This window comes from Apiospora phragmitis, assembly GCF_038363925.1.
Source record: "Apiospora phragmitis strain CBS 135458 chromosome Unknown utg000014l:1.0-1827420.0:1.0-1829600.0, whole genome shotgun sequence".
NCBI lineage: Eukaryota > Fungi > Ascomycota > Sordariomycetes > Amphisphaeriales > Apiosporaceae > Apiospora > Apiospora phragmitis.
In genome coordinates, this window is record NW_027117414.1 from 311,909 (window position 1) to 327,349 (window position 15,441).

At 51.5% G+C, this 15,441-nt stretch overlaps 3 protein-coding genes across 3 annotated transcripts; 1 reads left to right on the forward strand and 2 right to left on the reverse strand.

Moving 5' to 3' along the window:
- Nucleotides 1-1,306: 1,306 nt before the first annotated feature.
- PG994_014722 (uncharacterized protein) lies at nt 1,307-1,643 on the reverse strand (the record flags this gene model as incomplete). Its single annotated transcript, XM_066866131.1, has 2 exons — nt 1,307-1,491; nt 1,574-1,643. The coding sequence occupies 2 exons, from the start codon at nt 1,641-1,643 to the stop codon at nt 1,307-1,309; spliced, it is 255 nt and encodes an 84-aa protein (XP_066707807.1).
- A 1,269-nt stretch (nt 1,644-2,912) lies between these two features.
- Nucleotides 2,913-4,097, forward strand: PG994_014723 (NAD(P)-binding protein; the record flags this gene model as incomplete). The annotated part of the gene is made up of 2 exons (XM_066866132.1): nt 2,913-3,274; nt 3,368-4,097. 2 exons carry the CDS (start codon nt 2,913-2,915, stop codon nt 4,095-4,097), a joined length of 1,092 nt encoding a protein of 363 aa, XP_066707808.1.
- Nucleotides 4,098-5,601: 1,504 nt separating this feature from the next.
- On the reverse strand, nt 5,602-8,898 carry PG994_014724 (STE/STE20/PAKA protein kinase; the record flags this gene model as incomplete). The annotated part of the gene is made up of 5 exons (XM_066866133.1): nt 5,602-5,700; nt 5,758-6,092; nt 6,170-7,196; nt 7,367-7,522; nt 7,771-8,898. The coding sequence occupies 5 exons, from the start codon at nt 8,896-8,898 to the stop codon at nt 5,602-5,604; spliced, it is 2,745 nt and encodes a 914-aa protein (XP_066707809.1).
- Nucleotides 8,899-15,441: the final 6,543 nt, after the last annotated feature.

Sequence of the window (15,441 nt, forward strand, 5' to 3'; positions counted from 1 at the left end):
GTTTGTTTCACGCCTACCTATAATAAAAGGATGATGACACCGGAAGCTGTTCCCCGCAGAAACATCATGACCAGAGAGATATTCGAGACACCAGACACGGCTTGTGGGGAAGGTGCAATTTCAAGACCCACGATCCAAGCCTGCTCACTCATTGCGTTAATCCAGAACCCCAGGAAAAGGGGGGGCAGGCGGGAAGGAAAAGTCCCATTCGGTCTAACCACGATTGGAAAAGGAGCTCGGGCCAACTGCTAAAATGCTAGCTTCAATGTCGGGTCAGTTTCTTCCAGGCCCGCGGGTGCTGCTGTCCAGTGGCTGACAGCTTCTCAACAAGGGGACGACACGACGATGGATCATTGCAACCCTTGTGGAGGAATAGCATATGAAAGCATCCCACCTATGTATGATTTTCGCATCTCATGAACTCTAAAATGCTGGCCTGATCTATTTTCGCAATCACGTTGTTTTGCCTTGTTCCATTCGTTTTGACGTTTCAATCCCTACAGTACTTTCAATTTGTTGCAATATGGGGCTGACAGACACTGGCACTATGTACTCGATCCTGGGCGCCGAGTTCATATCGGTTATACGTGCATAATACATCTAGAAGTAGGTAGCCAATGTGACGAGCCAGTTCTGCCACGGAGGCCATGGCTTCCAATCATTCAATTAGCCCCACGCGGGGGCGCAACTGCTGAGTGTGCGGCTGCATACATCGGAAGAGCTGCGGTGATGGCTGCTGCTGGCTTCCAAGATGAATCAATTCAGAGAGGGAAAAAAGTAAGCATAGGTGCCATCGGATAGGCTGCTATTGCCAAATTACAAAATCTCTCATTCCATATGACCACCGTGGTAATTTCATTTCTCGTACGGGATTCTGGTCAGATCGCTCCTCCCTTTACAGGGCAAATCATAAACAAACCCGAGTGTAGGTATGTATTCTGGCGGCGACAGTGGACATGTACGTTGAAGACGTAAAAGGGAGACAACGGAAACGTCCACGTATCCAAGCATCCTCCTCCTTTCAATTGCGAAATCCCCGGTGCAGGGCTGCAAGATAGCTTGTCCTGTACTCCGCATGATACCTCACAATCCAGCATCTGCAATTGAGGGCTCTCCACAAAATGACGATGCCATCTGCATTCCATGGCCATCAGATTCTGGCTACGTTCTTGTATATGTACCTGCCTACCTATTATATTCTTGGACGGAATCCGACCGCGAGCTCAACAACTGCATTTGATTGGCGGCATTGGCCTCTGGTATCTCCCTCCCGTCATCTTCACCGCTCTAGATTGTCGACTGTTTATCACCTGCCTGCATACACATTGGCGAGGGTACACACACCTGAGGTCTCAGCAAGCATCTTTTGAAGCCGCTCCACAAACGAACAGGTTACAAACCCGGCCCGTATGAGAAGCGATGAAATGAACGTGTTGTCGGCATGGCGTAACGTAACCAGAGCCTGTGACTGGACCAAAGAGGAAAGACTACCTACGTGAAACAGTGTCCTAAATTCCAGATCTGGAGAACAGCAGAAATGCTTCTACGCCCCCCACTCGATGCGGCCACGCACCGCGCTTTTCAATGGCCTTTGGAACGTTCTTCGCCTCAGGGCCATGGGGGTTCTCGCTACCGCCGGGCATGGTTGCCGGTGGCTGCCGAAGAACGCTATTACTGCGCTACCACCTTGGCAACTCATTTCATGTCAGGGGATCGCCGCCTTATCCCCAGGCAAAGTTAGTGTTCTGGAAATCCTGGCACAGACTGGAGTCCCCAATAATCGACTGGCTCGCTAACTGGCCCATTGCAGCTACGAGAGCTGTGACGGATCCGATGACGGGTTGCCATCAATCCCAAGAAAGGTTTGCATAGCTTTCCGCCACCCAGACGTCGTCTTGCATATGCGCTGTGATACGAGTTGGCTGCCAGCTCTCCATCGATAGGCATTGGAGACTTCGAAATCGAGGATTGTCTCAGCTAGAAGTCCCCCTGGCTCGGAGGTCTGCGATGCAGTGTCGAAGGTCTAGAGCCTAGCACCAGAAGCGAGCGAGCTTCTGCTTATCAAAAATGTGCCCACCGAAGCCTCTTGGACAGCCACAAGACACCAAGTAGCAAGTAGGTGATTGAAAAGGACCTTTGGAACAGCCAAATTGGGTTTTTGCTCTCTTCCCTGTTTACAGAAACCCGATCTCACTGCATAACTCAGCACAACTATCGTGACCTTTGGACCCCTAGGTTTTTGAACATTCCCCCACACTCTGATAGGAAACGGACAACAGAGCGACAGTGAATTACGGACCGCCCTTTCATATAGTCCACACCCCAAACAAAAGTCCCCGACGAGAGATCGAACATTCTGACCCCATAATCAAACGGGAGTCGACTCGTGACCCAGTTTTGGTCCCAGAACCCAGCCGCAACGCAACTTGACGCCGCTGCTACCGGGTATTCACCGCTCGTCCCCGAGACTGCTGCGAAACAGGTGAGCAGACCCCCTTTGCTGCCCAAGTCTCTCTTCTCTGTCTTTGTGATATAAATCCTGCAACCCAACGCCAAAGAATTGGTCAGTAGTCCTGGCCATTCGCAGCAGAAAATCGAAGATATCGAAGACTCTATCCATCGCGTTATTTCAAGCTACCCTCTTTTTTTTTAAACTCCGCTCACAGTTGACCCTCTTAGTCCGCCTTTGATCTACATCGATCCATTCACCCCAGATTCGAAGCTGTCGTCCACAAACCCACTGTTTCCCGGGGGTGTCTCCAGCGCTATAGGATAACTAAAAGTAGAAAAGACAACGCAACCGCCTCCATTCCTCCTCCGACTCTCTTCGATCTTAGAGATATAAACTTCGGTTTTGACTCCATTCTCTTATCCCGAATTATACACGACCCAGATATATCTATACTCCCACAATGGCCTCCCGAAGCGTCTTCCGCCTGAGCCGAGCTGCCGCTCCCTTCATCACTGCTCCCGATCCCGAGCTATTCCCATTGCTGCTCGAGCGTTCACGAGCTCAGCAAGTCGCTTTAGCCGCAGCGACGACGTTCAGGAGACCGAGATTCCTGTCTCCCACTTCCCCCGACGCAAAGGGACAAGCTAGTACCACATCGGATCATTATTCCATTCCCGTTTCCAGAGAGTCCGCACAGCCCAGTCCAATTGAGACGGGCGCTGAGGATGAAAGCGTTACTCCTCTAACCAAGCAGGTGTACAGCACTATGCCCCCAACCATGCAGAGGATGTCCCTCATGGGAAAACTTGTTGTTGTCACTGGGTAAGCCGCTGTTTTCTTACTTCACTTGGGTTTCCCAAGGTGTCCAATCTGATTCTTGGTTGCAATGCTGACTCGTTCATCTTCTGAGTTTAGTGGTGCTCGCGGTCTTGGTAACTACATGGCTCGAGCCTGTGCCGAGGCTGGCGCGAAAACCTTGGTCATCTTTGATGCCAACCAGGAACTTGGTGACGCCTCGGCTGCCGAGCTGCATAGCAAGACTGGTCTTGAAGTCATCTTCTACAAGGTAGACGTTCGACAAGACAAGGCTATCAATGCAGCTGTCGACGCAGTCACCGAACAATATGGTGCCCCCGATGTCCTGATCAACTCGGCCGGCATTGCCGACTCCAACATCAAGGCTGAGGACTACGACCCGGCAATGTTCCGCCGCCTGATCGACATCAATCTGACAGGTTCCTTCCAAATGGCCCAAGCCGTTGGCAAGGCCATGAAGAAAGCCGGAAAGCCCGGTTCCATTGTGCTCGTCGCATCCATGTCGGGTTCCATCGTCAACTACCCGCAGGAGCAGTCGTGCTACAACGCCTCCAAGGCTGGTGTAATTCAGCTCGGCAAGTCCCTTGCAGCTGAGTGGGCCAAGTATGGCATCCGCGTCAACTGCATCTCCCCCGGTTACATGGACACGGCCCTGAATCGCGTACCTGCTCTCGAGGCCCAGAAGAAGATCTGGTGCAGCTTGACGCCCCAGAACCGCCTGGGTGCTGTTGATGACCTCAACGGCCTTGCTGTCTTCCTCGGGTCGGACGCCTCGGCCTTCATGACTGGCTCTAATGTCATCATCGACGGTGGTTACACTTGCTACTAAGCAAAACACCCTCCCCACCCCCCTTTTTCCCCTGAGAGAATCAATGCCGTTTTACCGGATTGTGTGTCAAAAACAGATGGAACCGTCATAAGCCGAAAGTTGGGACGTTGCATGTAGTTTGCATTTAGCGGTCATTTGCAGCTTCGTTTGCGGCTGCCACTCATACACATGCACACACACACACACACACCGGCGAACCGGTAACGGCGCCCACCGGCGCTGCACTTGTCTCTCCAATTGCGTCTTGGCAAGACGTGCATACCGCTTCACAACTAAAGCAAGACACGCGTTTGCTGGGATGAGGATGCCTCTCACAATCTCGCGAGTATCAATGGCGGCAAATGGTGCAACAAAACGCGGAAACCCCCTTTTCAAACTTACACATGATTTGGGTTTACCGTACCACGCTTCCCCGACGTGGTATCTCTCCCCGAGGAGAGAACGGAGCTAGGCACTGGACGACACGGAGGAATGTTGGTTGCATAGCACGCATCGGATTTTCTTTTTGTCCATTTATTTTCCTTGGCTCTTTTCTGATTGGCTTGGCTGCTATGTCTTTTGGGGCAGATCGCGCCCTGCTCATCACATATAGCCAGCCATGAACGATTTGGAGTAGATGTCAACTCGCTTGTAACATAGAGGGTCTATGGATCTTGGAGAAGCCTGTCCGAACATAAAGAAGAGAAGGTGGCTGGTGATGGTGGGGGTACGATACGCATTAATACCAGCTTAGAGGGACGGAATCGGTGGTTTGCGTTCGTTGCCGTTTCTTCTCCCTGAGACGTTGGTGTCTCGGAGAAGTAGGTAGAAATAGAGGGATTTATCCTTGACGCGTGCCGGGAAAGAGTCGCCCAGAGCAAGAAGGTGCCAATACTCGTTCAACATTTTCATTGGGAAGCTGATGGTGATCTGTTGTTTGCCAACCGTAGGGCAAATTCTCTTGTCGTTCCATTTTGCTTTAAGCTTTCGTGTTATGTACACTTTGGGATAGGCCAGACCGATCAATCGTGAAAAAGTACTTTCTGAAGGTAATCCTCGCATGCGCCCCTTTCGCTCTTCCCGCTCCCTGTCTCGTCTCTCCAGCCCATGCTCCCTGTGTTCTTATATTCATGACCATTTCATATCCAGCAGCCATGAGCAAAAAACAGCTGAGAAGCCATTGTCCTTCGATTTCTTGGCGTCGTATATCCAAGAAAGTACATCTGTAGCTTCGACGTCCGTGACGTAGATGCTCTCGGGAAAAGACATGGTGACTCGACACCCTCTTATGTCCTAAACGGAGCCAAATGCCACCACCTCACAACCTCCTACCCCTTAATACCGACAAGATGAGCCGCCCTTCATGCCCTATCTGTATAACAAATGGTAATGGTACCGATGCGGAGTGGATGTTTTGAATCGGGAGTATCTGAAAAAGAAATCGCAACAGTCGCTATGATACTGAACATTCCAAATCGGATGCTAGTTGATGCTTTGTAATCGTGAAGTGATGAAGTCCGTCTCGTTAACCCTTGCGGCTCTTCTCCTGTTGGCGAGCTTCTCTTGCGGCTCGAACCAGAGGAGATAATGAAGCTAGGTCAACACAGGTCTTCATGAACTCGTGCTGCAGAGAATCATTCATTAGCTTTTATACACATAATAGCGAACTGGTTCGACATACCCGTAACAAGTCGTGTGCGCTGGCTCTCTTCTCGGGATCCACCTTGAGGGCGAAATAAAGGAAGTCTCTGAAAACTGGAGACAGACTTTGCTCGTCCTTGATCTCCGGCGTTCCGTTGGTGGCGATCAGCCAAAGGGCACGAAGAGGTGATTCGGTCAGGTATGGCGGCTCTCCTTCGATCATTTCGATGGCCATAATACCAAGCGACCAGATATCCACCTTTCTACCGTACTCTTTCCTGGTTACCACCTCAGGCGCCATCCAGTATGGTGTGCCGACCATGGTTGTCCGCTTGTTATGCGCCTCGTTGATCTGCGCACAGAACCCAAAGTCGGCTGTTCGTGCGATATATTAGTCGCTGGTCACTGTGCACGTCCAAATCGGACTCGAGACCTCTAGGGGCTTGACTTACTGAGCTTGATGCAACCTTCTAATGAAAGCAAGATGTTGTCGGATTTGATATCGCGATGGATTACCCCCTTCGAGTGCAAATGCTGTAGACCTCTAAGCGTCTCGCGGCACACCGACGCAATTTGACCTTCGGTCATGATGTTGAAAGTGACAACGTCTGTCAGACTGCCGCCCTCCATGTACTCCATGATGACCCACAACTCCCCGCCGCACAGGTAACTATCAATGAAGTTGACAATGTTGGGGTGGGAGCTGTCCTTCATGACCAGAATTTCGTTAATGATCAGATCTTTCTTAGGCTGCTGTTCCAAGTTCATCTGCTTGATAGCCACCAGTTGATTCGATGTTCGGGTGTTACCAGTGTATACGCCTCCTGACGCACCCTGTCCAATCTTGGTGAAGTTACGGTAGATTTCCCGCGGATCGCCTTCGGAGCAGATTCGCTTCAGTGCCGCGGCAATATCTATAGTGTTGCTTTGGCGGGCACGTTGACGAGGGCGCGCCTGAGGATTCGCACCGGGCTGCTGGTGCTGTTGTGGCTGTTGAGGCTTAGGAGTAGCACCGTTGGAATCGGGCGGTCGGCCAAATTGCATTTGAGGACTCGGTGGCACGCTTGAGCTCTGAGGCTGCTTATGGCTTGTGGACCGGCCAAGCTGGCCCTTCATGGCCGCTTGAGCTTGGGCCATGGCTTGCCTCTGTTGCTGTTCCATTAATTGATGTTGGTACGCTTGTTGCTGGGCCGGCGAGGGCTGCGTTGAGCTAGGCGTGTATGGCGAATTGCCGTTGGCATGTGAATTCGATCTCGATCGCGAGCGCATCTCTTCGGGGAGCATAGGAACGTTGTCCTTCGGAGGGACATAGGCGGATGAAGGAAGCTCATCAGCGCTCTGCGCCATGCCAATGCCGGAGTCCTTCGCTGGATGCACAGGCGCTTGCGGTGCGGCTCTCGACGGCAGCGAAACAGGCGGCCTCGGTGCAGGTCGGCTGGGCATCATATTGATATCCTTGGCGGGCAAGGGCCGGGGCCCCTGCCGGGGACGGGCGGCGGCGCTCGGGGGTTTTCAAAGGTGCCTTCATTTGTTACGACTGGGAATCTCGGACTGGCTGGTGGACTGATCAAAGGTGACATACCGGCAGTGTTCGTTGCATATATACCGGGAGACATGCCACCCGAACGGCGCAGTTCTGGAGCTCGCACATCGTGGAACTTCTCAAGAACCTGGTCCTCGTGGGGCCGCTCTGTCGTCTCCTTGTAGAAAGTCACAAGGTTCGCAATCATCTGTGGGTTCTCTCTTTGGGCATTCTCGGGAATGCCACTTTCGTTGATGAGACGTTGCCATTCTTTCGGAAGGCCCTGTAATTAGATGAGCAACTCAATTCTTTCTCGCATTTTTTTGGGAGGGGCGGCAAGGGGGGCAGAATGCCATAGGACATTGAACACATTTTGGTTAACAAATGAAAGCTGGGTTCGGTCGAAGAGAGATGTGAAACAACAATATGAAGTAACAACAGCGGTTGACAAGATGTGATAGTACAAGACTGTGCTTAGACAAACGGGCGAAACGCCAAACGGGAATAGCTGTAACTGGAGAGAGCACGCACCGTGAATTGGCCTGTCGAGCTGTCGTATCCGACGTGTGTGACGTGAACGGGATTCTCTGGCGCTGAGATGACAGGCTTCTTGGGTGACCCCACCAGCGTACTCATGAGGCCCGAGAACCCAGACTTTTTCCTCAACACGCCGGGTTTCGGCTCTTTCGTCTCGTCTGAATATCTCTTGGGCCCTGTCAATTGGCTCTCGCCGATGCGGGAGCCCTGCTGGGCCTTTTCAGACAGCGACATGGCCATGGGTGACTCGCGTGAGAAGCTAGCTGAATGGCGAAGTTGGCGCCGCGGGTCAGGACTAGTCTGAGCGTGAATGAGTGGGGGAGGCGGAGGTCGACGGTTTGATGAATTGGATCCAAACGATTGCAATGGCGACGACTTCGTGGACTCGAGATGATTCAGGATCGATGTGCCGTCGAAAGGTGCGCCTACGAGTTCCTCGGATGTTTTAGAGCTGAGGGGTTGGAGGTGCGGATCCGACAAACGGTGATGCTTTGGCGCCCGTAACGACTTGTGCGATCGGCCGTCTAGAAAACCCAGGTAGTTGCTGCCGTGATGATTGCTGGATTTCGATGGGCTCAAGATATGCGCGGCAGCTGTTGCGGCAGCAGAGGAAGACGCGGAATAATGCCCCAAGCCGCTACTGCTACTGCCACCACTTGATTCCTGTTGCTGCTGCGGTTGAAGACGGTGGTGGTGGTTGTTGCTGTTGTTGTTTGCTGAGCCTTGCCAATCGTAGGCGGCGGGCTTATGCGTTGGCGAAAATGTCGAAGGAAGGAATTCACCGTTGGCCAAGACGGGCGAGGGATTGTTGGAGCGTTGCGAGCCGCTACTGCGAGCGCCGTTGGACAGCGAAGGGTTAAAGGCTGCAGAAGACTTGATGGTGGGCGTTGATCTTTGCGGAGGAGCACTGGGAGTTCGCCTTAGACTGCTGGAGCTCCGTTGACTGCCCCCTAGTGAGCGACCATCCGAGGCGATGATGGTGGTGGTCGTAGCAAAGCCAGCGGCTATTGAATTCGAATAGTGATGTTGGTGCTGGGAATGGGCGCTGTTCGGCTGATATTTGGGAGGAGGTTTCGTAAGTTTACGTCGTTGTTTGGAACTCGAGCTACTCTGACTCTCCATCGCTGGAACACAAGAAACGAAAGGGGGAGGTAAGAGAGGGTCGACCTAAACGTAGGCCAAACAAAACGAGATGTGCGAGCCGGTTCGATGGTACAGTGCAGTATTGGCGTCAATGGATGGAACCTTAGACTCTGCTACAAGTAGGTAGGTACTGTAGTTATGGGGAGGGGTGTGCGAGGGGTGTCAGAAGAAAAGAAACCAATCTGTAGTTGGGACTGGCTGGTCCTGACTTGTAACCTGGGGCTAGCTGCTTTCGTCGATTGGGTTTCGTCCCTCCTCTGATGTATGTATCTCTCGGCTTTTTTTTTTCTTCGCTGTTCCTCTCTCCTGGATTTTTCTTCTTCTCGTTGTCGCTGCTACCCTACCTTCTGATGGATCGGAAGGGTGGACGGATAACAGATGGGACTCGCTCGAAATGGGACTGGACGCAGAATGAATCAAGGTTGGGGGCCGTCTCTCGTTTTGAGTCCAGTCGACGACTTGAAATAACAAGTACCTAGCAATTGGGTTTTTGTTCCCTTCCCTTCCTCTCTCCGGGTTGTTGAAGATGGCTAGGTAGATGTAGGTAGATGCAGGTAGGGCAGGTAATCAATGTAAGTACGTTCGGGTGCTGCTGTTACAGTTGAGTCTAAGGAGCCTCCTAAAATCATGGGGCCGTAATTCTAATTTGCTTCCCAATGCGTCGAAAATGGGACTCGACCGATACAAATGAATGGGCAAGTTTAGTTGAGGGGATGAGAGAGAGTGTGTGAGTGAGCGAGTTGGCCAGCTAATTGAGTAATGCGAAGTGAAGGGAAGTGAAGAGATGGGGGAAAACCGGGAGGTTTGGTTTGATTGCTCTCCCCGTCGTGTCTTCACTCTTCTCGTCCATGCTCTCTCGTCCTCGTCTTCTGGTTCCTCTATCAAATCTGCCTATACACCTGGGGCATACTGACATGTACGTGTTTCTCGCCCTATCCAATGTATCTTTCCAAAGCTTGCCATCCATCTGTGCATGTCCTCCACTGCCACCCACTGGTAACGGCACTGACCTTGAGGCCAATAGCACTATCAATCAATCCTGCCCAATTGCTCGCGAACTGCAGCGGCACCTTTCCATGGCTGCCCATCCCTGGTCGCACATCAATTTCAAGATCTGGTGTCTGGTGGTGGGCGGATGCATGTGGATGTGGATGTGGATGTGGATGTGGACTTGAAGGGGGTCGGTGGGTGGTGGGCGGTAGGCGATTGACGGGAGCGACCTTGGTTTTTTTTTACTTTAGCTGCTTGCTGCTTGCTGCTCAAGGTTCAAGGTTAGAATCAATCTGATGGGTTCGAGTTTGAGCAGGAAAGAGGGGCAGCCCCGGGAGGCCCAGGGTGACCAGAAGGGAAGATATCTGAGAGACAATTCACACACCACATCTGCACTCGGAAAGCCGCCATCTCTATATTACCTGCATCATCATCGTCCACCCAGGACCCATGGCAAACCCGACTATGCACCCTACCCTGGGTGGTGATCGCGTGCACGTCAACGCACTCTACTCTACAGTGTGCAGTCAGTCCGTGTGTGACGGGCAAGTTACTGGCTTTCAAAGAGGCGTAAATAGCTGAGAGACTGGTGAAGTGTGTAAACAACACAAGCCAGTATTCTAAACCGATTCGTTGGGTATTACACATCTCATTTCTTTTCTTCAGATTGTCCAAAGCGGATTCTAGTGCCTGTACCTCTCTGTACTGCCGTTTGAGTTGAGGGCGCGCCGTTGCTCACCACCAGAGCCTCCGCTTCTGGGCTCTCACGGTAGCTAGCACATAAAGGATCGACAGACCACTATCCACTGACACAACCGTCGCTGCTAGCTGGACTAGCAGACTTATTAAACATCCGCCTGCCCATGCCACACACACAACTGCACGGACGGTGGACTGTAATAATAATATCAACAACAATACGAGCAGCGCTTCTGTGATCAGTCTTGTGGCCTTACCTGCTTGCGCCAGATGTGCAGATGATTGGCAGGGGCGTGGGGACTTGTGATGAAGGGGCTTTCTTGATACTACTCTCCATCATCTAATGTCACCGGCTCCGACTTGCTGCTATCGAAAAGCATGCATACTTACACACATACTGTACTGTACCAACTACGGACTATGTTTTATTTGTTTACTTGGACTAGGTCGCCAAATTGTAGATTACATCCAGAATCCAGTTGGCCCAAGTCCCCACCAAATCGACTAGATGGAGGTTATCTTGTCGCGAGATTCTCGTTAGACATCCTTGAGAATCGAACCCACGCACCGTAGCAGTTGCAGTATCCCGGGGCTAATGATTATTGGAATATTGGAAAAAGATGCCGACGTTGTTTCCATGAGGGTATGCCGAAGCCACGCCAACCAGGTTTACTCGTGTTCCGTGGACACTAGCAACGGTGCTTCATTATGCGATGACGTCCCCCTCGTCAGAGGTTGTCTTGTTTTCCTGCTCGCCGTAGGAGCTTGGTAAGTACAAGTAGTAGGCCGGGCCTTGCTTGGCCTTGGCTGTGTGGGGGCCTGCTCAGACCTTGCGCAACAAGGTTGATTGACCCTACCGACTACGATGTCAACTACTCCTTCTTTTTGTTTCACCGGCGGAAACGAGGCCAGTCTGTCTACCACCACCATGTTGATACGGCGCGTAAAGAATGGAAAGTACTGCATGTCGCTCTAACTCTTGTGGTTAGCTTCTGGGCGTCTCAAAGCGTCGACGTTCAGACTTTCGAGGTATGCTGTGAGATATGCAAGGGACCATTCGGGGGCACACCAAAAATCGTCAATGATTTCCCAAAAGGTACGGCTCAGTCGGGTCGAAAATCACGTTGCTTCTGGCGTCTGGTCCTGCCTGAAGCAGCGAAACTCGCTACCATAGGATCACACATTTGTTTTCCCTCCTTCTTACGGCCTCTCTTCTATCCTTCTCCCTGCTTTTCTAGTCTCTCGCTCTCTGCCTTCCCCCATCCTTAGTCTTGTTTTGTCCATCAATCTCGTTCACTGGTGTTTCGGAGAGGGGACGATGATAACAACGACTGTCGAGGTGGTCTGGCGCGTCGACCAGAGCTATGGACCGCTGCGAGCTGGCTGCCTCGTCCTGATGCCCTACCTGAGTTTTGGCAAACAACCGCCCTGTTGCTCTACCAGGCTCATGAATGCAGCCTAACGGTTGTGTAGCCAAGCGAGTGGTGAAGATTGATCATTGGTCGTGTGTACCAGAAAACACATACGGGAGATTGCCCGAAACAGTTCGTACAGTATTAACGTTTACTCCGCCCCCGTCAAAGGGACTGGTCACATAGGTTACTTGCTAGCAGCATTCAGGCTTCAACAGTCCAAACTCGACGAGAGGCAAAGGTACGTATGTGGAACCCTGTAATAACCTGCAATGGGCTTGATAAACACCCGGTCAGTGCTATTGATGGACAAATGTCAGAAGAAAGACCCTGAAATCCACGACAGTCCCAGCAACCAGTCGCGGGACCTGGTCCATTTTGATACGTCACATGCATGCTTGGTCTGCTCCGCTCAACGAAGGGATGATTGGCATTTGTTTTCTTACACGGTAGCTCACATCCGGTACATCCTGCCAGCCGCCCGGCGAAGACGTGAGGGGACACCAACCATCACTTGCACTCGACAAGGTAGAATGGGTCGTCGGCTTTCCCTGCCGCTGAACAGCGTTCGGGCCTGGGCGGGCGCACCACGGAATCTACGGAGCCGGCGGCGGGCACGTCGGTGAGCTCTTGTCGGGTACACCCAACAGAATGCACTGTACGGGAGCGCAAACAAGGGTTACCCGGCAAGCCCACGCATGTTGGAATTCTACACGAACCGGATTATCGATGTGCGATGATTCCACACCAAGCTTATCGAACTGAGAAGTTTTCGAAGACAGAAAAAAAAAAAAAAAACGCAAACTTACGGGGAATACCACCCTACGCCAGGGCCCGGCCGCTACGGCCATCCAGACTACTTTCCCAGGAACTGCGGCGCCTTGGCTCGAATACCAAGGTGGCTCAGGAAAACGCAGCGGGTGGTTGCCAGGTTGCAGTATCTCCTTCATTCGAGATCCCCTTTGGTCCCGGTGCAAGGCGCCTTACGTTACGCATTTGATGTGATGCCACTGACCCTTCTTCGTTGTCTTTGTGGGCCCCGGAGCCGAAGTCGTAACGGCGCGTACGTGATGTTACTCCTGCGTGTCACTCAGGTGGGCATTCATATGTAACTGTCGTCATTTCCACCGTGCGATGGGTTCGCCGCCACCCGATATAATCTCGACTCGATTAAGCTGTTTCGATCAGACTGTCTATCAACCGATTTGTTTGCACACGGTGTCCTGCATACGACCTGGATTTCGAACTGGCCCTGGTAGCCAGCCCGAGAGCATGGATCGAGCCTTAAAAGCAAATAACGAAACTTGAGTGGAGCTGGTATTTTGTATCTGAGTTACCTGCTAAATTGGAATTGCTTGACGCCTATCACGCTCGATATGCCCCTCGGATTGGAGTTTTCCAGAAACCCAGACATGACCACCAGGACTAACAGTCTCCCACGTCATCACCATGGCTATGTACTCAGCAAATACCACAGGGAAGGCCTAGAGTTCCATGTTGAATTTTCACAAGCTTCCCCGTCGTATTTCTCCGAGATATGGACAAGACTCGTTCGATTGCGGGTCTCTGGGCCATTGGCAACTCGACCGAATCTATGAGATGGCTCGCTTACCCGGCGGCCCACGCGCGCCTTGGGAAACGATCTGCTACGGGTTTAAGCCTACGGGGTTTATTAATCTTGACATTTGATAGGAGAGTTGGATGTTTTGGTTCGACCGTTCGATGTCGTATGTTTCCGAGGGTACTATGGGAATAAGCTCGGGTGCAAGGACGGGAGATCTGTAGATAGCCGAGAATGGTTTGTACTGTATAGTCGCCGTGCTCTTTATCGGAAAGTGACTGGCCATACAGGGGCGATTCACTCCACATACAAGCAGCTTTGATGTGGCAACCTGTTAATTTGGCGTTTCCTACCGCCCGGGCTTCATGCTTCACCTATGTTTTTCTCCGGTGCCAGCGTCTCCGTTCTTGAAGCAGTCACCGGCCCTATAGTAGATGCCGCATGCTAAATATCAGGCCCAGTAGCTCTGGGAGACACGGGCAATGGCGATGGCCCGGGTCTGGGATCGCCAAACCAGTCGGACGATGTTGCCACAAGACGCATTTCCAAGCAACATACTTCCTACAAGATATATGTGTAGCTTCTTATATGTCGATCTATGTATTCCGTTTACCGACAACACCTTTCCGAGTGTGACATGGCTATAGTCCCTAGCTAGAACCCCGTTCCGATCGGAGGGTTCCTAGTCTGGGGACGTATGCAGGTACGCTATGTTGTTTGACAGTATATTTTCTAGCTCGGAAACTTGTGGTAGGCAGTCTACTCGCCGCTGCTGATGCTTTTCTTAGCTTGTGCGACCTGGAGAAAGGTCACCCACGGCAAGCCAATTCGTGACTGCCGACTTCATGCTTATAACATAGTAAGTCAATCTGGAATTGATCATGGTCTACTCACGGGAAAGCTTTAAGCAGCTTAGAGCAGTACTTATGCTATGATAACAGTATTTCCTCATTCCTTTGTCACATACATACATGTAAGTTCTTAGACGAGGCCCTCCGATACTTGCAGATCTAACTTTGCAACAGCATTCCTATGGCACGAACTATCTGAGGTCAGTAATGTCTACTACATACTCCAATGGATAATTGCACGAAAGAACACCAAGGACAACTTACACAATGTGGGTATGCACTCGTCGAAAACATGTCCGTCTCGGTCCCGGCCATATGTGCCATGATTCGACCACTCTGTATATAGTTCACCCAAGTTTGAAATACACATATAGGGTTTATGTTGATACATTACTGGCACTTGTAGAGGTTCTTGAACTTGTCTTATAGGGAGTAGCAAAAGGCCGGGATTCTCGCATAGCCGGTCTAGCAAGCACGAAGAGAATGCTTCATTTAAAGCTTGGTTTTTTTTTTCAGTCCAATACACATAAGAAAAGGAGCCAGATATCAGTACAGCGGTATGGATTTGGTGAGTCCGTCGGCTATTTCATCTCTGATGAAGTCATCATGAGCTGTTGAGGTTGAGTAGGGCCCATTCTTGTCCTAGACGTTCGAGGTGGGACGCAAAATCGTTATCTCCGAATTTACTGTGGGTGAACATCCAGCGGATCCTCGAGTCTGGTAGAACCGTAGAAGCTTGGACTTATCATGGCGGACAGCGCACCGCCCGCTCGCGACGGATTTCTTTTTTGTTCTAGGCTCCTGGCCTTAGCTCTGGGGACTTTCAGACTTGAGTCGGTTGTGGTTTAGCGCAGATGGACCCTGGTTGTATCCAGACTGGATTTGGAGGAAGAACGGCCAAAGAGGACACCTGCATCGAATTGACAGAAAGCTGTCCCCTATTGCAGGTGGATTACATATTTCCCTTCGGTGCCATAAAAAGATAGTGGGATGTTGACAGACTTCGAAA